The sequence below is a fragment of the Paramormyrops kingsleyae genome, chromosome 9 (assembly GCF_048594095.1).
Source record: "Paramormyrops kingsleyae isolate MSU_618 chromosome 9, PKINGS_0.4, whole genome shotgun sequence".
In the NCBI taxonomy this organism is placed as follows: domain Eukaryota; kingdom Metazoa; phylum Chordata; class Actinopteri; order Osteoglossiformes; family Mormyridae; genus Paramormyrops; species Paramormyrops kingsleyae.
The window spans coordinates 29,618,790-29,626,952 of NC_132805.1; the positions used below are offsets into that span (position 1 = coordinate 29,618,790).

An 8,163-nucleotide genomic window follows, 5' to 3' on the forward strand; every position below is an offset into this window, starting at 1 on the left:
TATACCAAATTATAAGTTTTAATTCAGTGAACCTCATCAATCCATCATCAAACTGCAAATCCTGCTCAAGGTCACAAGGACCTTATCCCAGGAAGCACAGGGCACAGGGCTGGCATGCCAAGCTATTGTACGTTATGGGAGATAACAATTAGCCTAGCCACATTTCATCAGCTTTAGGCGAAAACCCACATACAGAGAACACAGGGAGAGCGAGCAAACTTGGCAAATTCACATATTCATTAGTCTAACTGTGGGCAGACACCTGAGCACCCTGAGAGAAATTTCACAGCAAGCAGGGAGAACATGCTTACTTCACACATGCAGTGGGGATGACATTCAAACCCCCAGCTCTCGAGGCGTGAGGCAGCAGCACTACCCGCTGAGCGACCATGCCACCCCCAAAGAAACAGTGTCATCTTAAACAGCCCACAACCTATTTACTAAGTCTGCCCTGCAGATGGAGAATTTAAAGTTATAGAATCTGATGATGTCACCACACCTTTGTCACCCTAATTCTTTTATGCATTTAAATTATTCCTGTGTAAAACCATTATTATTTTCAAAATCCATAGCTCCATTCCAACACTAGCATGCAAGGTGTTGACAAAATGGTCATGACGTGGTGAGCCCTCGATTTAGGCTAATACACGTATTCTAAATGCTAAATACCGTTAGCTAAATATTCAGCCCCTGTGACAGTCATGATGTAATCCTCCTTCTGTGAAATGTACGCATTTTGCAAATGCACATTCAGCCTTGGCAGCCTTCAGCACCTAGAGCGTCTGGTGGAGTTTGTACAGAGTTGTGAGACTCTTGCTTTAAATTTCCTTCACTGTGATCAACCCTCCCGGGTCTCTTAAATCCAGAAAAGCTGCCCGGCAACAAAATTACCAGGAGAAAAGCAAGGAAGCACAATAAGGAAATATCAAAGAGCTAATAGATGGTAACTGCAAAACAGCATTATGGATCTCTTTCAGTGCGTTCTCCTGAAGTGCAAAAATGAGGCTTGATGAAATTATGACTCGAATTGGCCCACAGTGTGAGTGTTTGCCCTGCAATGGATTGGTATCCCAGCCAGGGCTCAAGACCCACCATAACCACGAAAAGGATAAGTGGCCACGGAGAATGGAGACATGGATAGATCACTTCCAATTCTGAAAGAACAAGATAAGAAGCTCTGTCCAAAAGCACAGGGTAGCCTCTGTAAACACCTTGAAATAGGGCATGTAAGCATATTAGTCATTTTAAGATTCATTTAACAGGTTATAAATATCAAATTTAAAAAAATGATTAAAAATACCCAGCAGTGAGCTGCAAATGGTTGCATAAGCTTTATTACCAGTTTAAAAGCCTTGCAAATGTGACATAAAATCCGGAGCTAAAAATACAGCGACCAGTTGGCTGTAGCACTGCTGACGGCCACGAGTTGAACGAGCACAGCAGCTAAGGCTCTTCAAGACAGTTTTTCCACACGTTTTTCTGCTCTACATTTAAATTTCTATGCTTGCTGGTGACAGTGAGACAATGGCACAATGACACCAAGTGACAGATATTAAGAAATCAGTTTGTTCCACAACTACAATCTGCCAGCAGGTATAATAAGATCACTTCTTACAGATGGGCAAAAGCAAGACATGTAGAAATGCAGAAAGAGAACAGAATTTACTTTTGAGAATTTCCCACAAACCACCTACTAATATTATAGTTTGACCACCTACAACAAATAAACACGTCTGCTTTATTACTGATGTGTATCACCAAGTCACACAAGTATAAAATATCCTATGTGAATAATATCTGTTCAAACTGAGGACTTCTCTTACAGTATGTGATTTACAATGTCCGTAACATGAGCAAAACCAGTGTACACTGCAGTTCAGTGCCTCAAACTGGACTTCAATATGCTTCAAACTGATTTGACTAGTGAAAATGTTTAAAATGACATAAGTCCTATTATTATGTTCAAGGTTACAACTATTCACCCCGTCAAGAAAAATCCATTTTTGCATAATAATCCAATACCGGAACAAACGGTAGACATTTTCCACCTCAATAGATTTTTAACCATATGAAAATACTCTACAATATGTTCTGTAAGCATACATAAAGTCTCTTTTTACACTGTGCAATAATCAATCATCTCAATAATACAGTACAATCCCAAGGTAATGAAACAATGATGCACAATCTGTACAAGTTCTTCAAGGGGTTTAATCTTAACTATAGTTTAGCATGAGATGAAATAGCTTAATTTAATAATAATTATGTTACAACAGTCTGGTGGGAATTTGGTCATGAGTAAGAAAGAGCTGCACATAAATTTCTCAAAGTTAAAAGGATCCATTCAAAATAAACCAGAACTGAACAAACAATGAGCTGTGACATACTGATCACCTACTAAATATGAGTAAGATTCAAATGAGAAGAGTACGAATGGAGAGATGCATTTAAAGCGATTCGTGGACACACAGAGTATAAAAAAAGGCCGGGCTGTGAAGACAGACACAGAAATAATGAGGGTACTGATTCACCGTCACTGATTATCCCTTTTTAAAGGGAAAAAAAAACTAAACTGTGGTTAAATTAGATAATGTATAACAAACATACTGTGCTTCATAGCAGCAAGACATCAGAATCCCAAGAGAAAAACAAATCTGTGACCGAGACGAGGAAAGAGCGGGCTTTCCGTCCACAGGTAGTGGCGAGAGGCCGCGCGGCAGCCTAGCCGTCGGACACCGGCGGTGATACCCAGCCGTATTTCTCGTGGGTTTTCACCAGGCTTCTGAAAGTCGCCTCAGCTTCTTTGCGGCTGAAGGCCTTCTTTGACTTCCCAGTTTTTCTGCAGATTCGCCCCTGTGGATGTTGGGAGAAAGACCTTCAGTAAAACGCAGCTAATAATAACAACCCGCAACGTTCAGTTTTGTGGCCTATAAATGTAATAAACCAGAAGTACATCATGTATTCCTAAATTTCTTTGACAAAATTAGACATGATTGCTAAATAATAAACTTTAAAATAGACTTTTTGTCCTGTGCCTCCCGAAATTATCTGCAGGCTTTCTGTGACCTTGTCTTTGATAGGCGATTATAGTAAACGGGTGGATGGATTTAATCAATTAACCGTACAGAATTCAGAACAATTTTCAAATAGGTATTTCAAATACCACACTTTCTATTTCCACTGCAGAATACCTAAATAACAAAAATGAATGATTATGTGCAAAAGTGTAATCATATAGCTGTACCTCCCAATACTCCAGGTACTAGGCCTATTATTTAAAACAATCAGTAAGTCAAACGGGTCTCATTGTCATACCATCAATATAAAGGTATATAATGGCATGAAATAATTGTCCCTCAGTCCCATGGTGTGACATGCAGACAGCAAGTGACAAAGGAAGGGTTTTCACGTTACATAAAGTACAAAACATGGGATAGATTGGGTGCTGGGTACAAATCACCATAAAATAAGACACAAGCCATCATTAAATAAGAAGCTGGCTAAGCACTTAAAATCTGAAATCCATATTTATTTTAGATTATAAGGATGACCAACTCTTTTTAGCTTGTATCTGCTATCAGAATGTAACTATAAATGTTACCTAAAAACATGTGCAACAACTATCTTTCCTCAGACAACCACATGCAGAATCACATATCATGGACAAGTCAGAAATTCCAGATGACCGAACTGTATGTTTTTGAACTATGAGAGGAACCCAGGAGAAAACCCATGAAACACAAGAAAAAGAGGGGAAATTCAAACTGCCTAACCACAGACCCAAAACTGCTGAAAGTGGCGATGCCTCCCCCCCCTTCCCCCCCGTAAATACATGGCCACCCCAGTTGACATCCCTCAACAAATAATAAAATTCAAAAATACAATCATAGTCTAATCTGATCACCCCACTGTAGGGCAAAGCCCCTGCCTACCACAGGCAAGAGTGCTACTTACAACCCAACTTTTGTTAAAATTGTGTTTAATATACACTCACCTAAAGGATTATTAGGAACACCATACTAATACAGTGTTTGACCCCCTTTTGCCTTCAGAACTGCCTTAATTCTACGTGGCATTGATTCAACAAGGTGCTGGAAGCATTCTTTAGAAATGTTGGCCCATATTGATAGGATAGCATCTTGCAGTTGATGGAGATTTGTGGGATGCACATCCAGGGCACGAAGCTCCCGTTCCACCACATCCCAAAGATGCTCTATTGGGTTGAGATCTGGTGACTGTGGGGGCCATTTTAGTACAGTGAACTCATTGTCATGTTCAAGAAACCAATTTGAAATGATTCGAGCTTTGTGACATGGTGCATTATCCTGCTGGAAGTAGCCATCAGAGGATGGGTACATGGTGGTCATAAAGGGATGGACATGGTCAGAAACAATGCTCAGGTAGGCCGTGGCATTTAAACGATGCCCAATTGGCAGTAAGGGGCCTAAAGTGTGCCAAGAAAACATCCCCCACACCATTACACCACCACCACCAGCATGCACATTGGTAACAAGACATGATGGATCCATGTTCTCATTCTGTTTACGCCAAATTCTACCATTTGAATGTCTCAACAGAAATCGAGACTCATCAGACCAGGCTACATTTTTCCAGTCTTCACCTGTCCAATTTTGGTGAGCTCGTGCAAATTATAGCCTCTTTTTCCTATTTGTAGTGGAGATGAGTAGTACCCGGTGGGGTCTTCTGCTGTTGTAGCCCATCCGCCTCAAGGTTGTGCGTGTTGTGGCTTCACAAATGCTTTGCTGCATACCTCGGTTGTAACAAGTGGTTATTTCAGTCAAAGTTGCTCTTCTATCAGCTTCTATCGGCCCATTCTCCTCTGACCTCTAGCATCAACAAGGCATTTTCACCCACAGGACTGCTGCATACTGGATGTTTTTCCCTTTGCACACCATTCTTTGTAAACCCTAGAAATGGTTGTGCGTGAAAATCCCAGTAACTGAGCAGATTGTGAAATACTCAGACCGGCCCGTCTGGCACCAACAACCATGCCACGCTCAAAATTGCTTAAATCACCTTTCTTTCCCATTCTGACATTCAGTTTGGAGTTCAGGAGATTGTCTTGACCAGGACCACACCCCTAAATGCATTGAAGCAACTGCCATGTGATTGGTTGATTAGATAATTGCATTAATGAGAAATTGAACAGGTGTTCCTAATAATCCTTTAGGTGAGTGTATTTTATTAGAGAATTTATCTTAATCACATAGTGTTACTCTAAAGCTTAATCAAATTAGATGCTGTTGGAACAGCAACGTATTCCCTGGATGGACTCACCACTCCCCCACCCCCCCCCCCCCCATCTTTATCATCCCATCCCCCATCCCTACTCTTTCCACACCCCTGAACCTCTACAACCTCTAGCCTTCATATACACTCTACCCACCTCTCCAAATATCTTTATTATAAACCCAACTTTGTGTAATCTGGTTCTCAAAATGTCTCAAAATGAAATAAGCTCCAGATTGTCACCTATATAATGTTTCTGGAAAGTTTGAAAAAGATCCATCACATACTTTTAGAGTTACTGTGTTCACAAGACCAAGTGTCTTCTGCATCCACCCTCTCCTTCTTTTGCTGCCACCTAGCATTGCTTCAATTTTGGTGTGATGTGTTTCATAATGAAATAAGTTCCAGACATGTGAAGCTTGAAAAATATTGGACAAATGCTTTTTGAATTATTGTGCTAACAAGATGTGGCTACCCTTCTCTTTGTGCTGCTTCCATTTTGGTGTGATGTGAATCAGAATTTCATCAGAGTTCTAGATGTTCACCTATATAATGTGTCTGCAATGTTTGGGAAATTGATCTGTCAAATACTTTTGAGTTATCCCACTTTTAAGTCTAATAAGTGTCTAATAAGGGTCTGCAGCAGCCGACCAGTCCGAAAACCATTCTAATGGCAAAGGATTACCAGGATTCAAATGGCACAACAATGTACTTTTCACCCTACTGTCAAGGACATTATGGTATGATATGTCTATAATGTGTCACAGACTAACACCAGCAAATTAACTGCTCAGCAAGCAGCAGGGGAACATCAGCGCTGTATTGCCAGTCCAGCACAGGGGCACATTTGGACAAATTATCTACACCAATTAACATGACAGCATGTCTTCAGACTGCGGGAGGAAACCCAAGCACCATGGGGAGAGTGTGCCAACTCCACACACACACAGAGCAGGACTGGATTTGAACACCAGACCCTCGAGGTGTGAGGCAACAGCGCTACCCACTGAGACAGCAGACAGCGTACAATACATTTCAAGATTACTCATTTTCTCACTTAATTTCATTGGCATGGATGTTTATCAGCACACATCTCATCCGTACATATTGTAAAAATCAGACCAATCACTAAATCCACATTTTAACACACGATGACACAAAATAAAATACGTATAGAAATATAAAGACTCTTCATTTGCCCTTTGTAAATCAGTTCATAGAACTTCCTACTCGCGCGACATATGAGTGACGTAACAATTAACAGGGTCAAACAGCAAGAAACATCAAAGCGTGCATATAACTTGGAGAGGTATGTGTTTATGGGATAAATATTAAGTAAATTGAATAAACGGTTGAAACAGAAAGAAATGACTAAGTGAAGGCTAAATATATTAAATATATATAAACAATATGTTAAAAATGACTGAAATAGTAAATGTGGCAGAGTAAAGCGCAATGTGCAAAATATCGGTGCGTTAAACATCTTAAGGTGCTTCTCACCTGGCCTTTCACTAGACTGGCTGCAAACTGCCTCATGACCGCCTCCACGGTATAAGCGCTGGACCATCCCCGAGGCGTCAGCAGCTCCATGCAGATAGCGCCCCCATCAAGTATGTAGCCGTTCTCCAGCCTGGGGGTGAGGACCCTCATGAAAGGCGGCTGGAAAGGGAAATTGTCGGGGAAAGAGATACTCACGGATATAAAATCCGTCTGGGTCTCTTTCATATCCTGCCAGAGAGCAGAGTCTTTGTCCACCTGGTGCAGCTTAACGTGCCATTCAAAGAGGTTATCATCGGCCAGCTCCACTGTTATGAAGCTGTCCCCCAGTCTCTTGATGTCTTGGAGTTCCTTCATGAGGCGCTTGGTCCTCAGCTGATGGCACTCCTGTCGCTGCGGTCCATGTGCTCGCCCTGGAGCAGTGCCCGCCTTGACGGCTTGTTTCTCCTTAACCTGCTTACCTCTCACGGACTGACGGTCCTCTTCTTCTGCCGTCTTGCTCCTCGCTTCTGGGGGGTTGCAGGCGGTCTTCTCGTTGCTTGTGTTACACGGCTTCAGGTTGTTAAGCTTTGGATTAACGCTGCTCCTGCCGCCTTTACAGGAGCCCTGGTGATGCAAAGCCTCATCCGCGTCTTTTTCGGAGATCCGACTGACACCTATTTTCCGTAGCAGTGTTGCCATCGTTTTTTTCTTGGCCTTTTTTATGCTATTAACGTCCCCGTATCGATTGGCTTCCTGCTTCAGAGATCAAGCGGAGACGTACAGCTCCACAGCAGCTTCTGGAGACGACTACTGGACGGATGCAATAAGTCATCTGAATCTCAACAAAACAAATGCGAGAAACCAAAGGCCATTTTGGAAGAATATTTTCCAAAAAAACAGCTGAGTGCAACTGGCTCATCTGTATATATTATCTTTCGAAAACCATTCGATCAATTTAAGAAATGCAGTATTACTGAGCACAGAGACACATCTGCAAAAATCACGCACATCTTCCGCTCACCCGTCTCACGTGATTTTTATTTTCTAATAAATGAGATAGAGAAAAAAATATATTTTATGAGATCCTTTACCGATAACCCAGATACCGCTTTTTCACCTGACAGGAAGCAATGTTTCTTGTTTGCTTTTGATAAATAAAAAAACCTTAAATATTCTCCACTTGCTCCTGCTGTAAGTTATAAAATACAAGCCACTTTAATTCAGTATCCAAGGCTGGAGAGCCTCCATGAAAGGTTCCCCATCCATCTCCGTTTTCAGAGGCGCTGTTTGCGGCGACGCAGCTGCAGCTTCGGTGGTGAGAGACGCGGAAATGTGCGAAGCTGAGTTATGAAAATACCCCGACAATGTAAATGACCAGGATATTGACGATGCCGCCTCCTGCAGTAGCCCTTTTGGTTTCTATGCAACACCCGT

The 8,163-nt window shown here is 41.8% G+C and overlaps 1 protein-coding gene across 1 annotated transcript; it reads right to left on the reverse strand.

Annotated features, from left to right (window-relative positions):
- Positions 1-1,307: 1,307 nt before the first annotated feature.
- Positions 1,308-8,143, reverse strand: LOC111844410 (ubiquitin-conjugating enzyme E2Q-like protein 1). The gene is made up of 2 exons (XM_023812881.2): positions 6,751-8,143; positions 1,308-2,853 (listed from the first exon to the last, which is right to left on the reverse strand). Exons 1-2 carry the CDS (start codon positions 7,426-7,428, stop codon positions 2,722-2,724), a joined length of 810 nt encoding a protein of 269 aa, XP_023668649.2. The 5' UTR covers positions 7,429-8,143; the 3' UTR covers positions 1,308-2,721.
- Between the last annotated feature and the right edge of the window lie 20 nt (positions 8,144-8,163).

Coding starts and splice junctions, on each gene's coding strand:
- LOC111844410 (XM_023812881.2), bottom strand. CDS start 7,428: ATGGCAACACTGCTACGGAAAATAGGTGTCAGTCGGATCTCCGAAAAA. Junction 2,854..6,750: donor CCAGTCTAGTGAAAGGCCAG/GTGAGAAGCACC, acceptor CAACATCCACAG/GGGCGAATCTGCAGAAAAAC.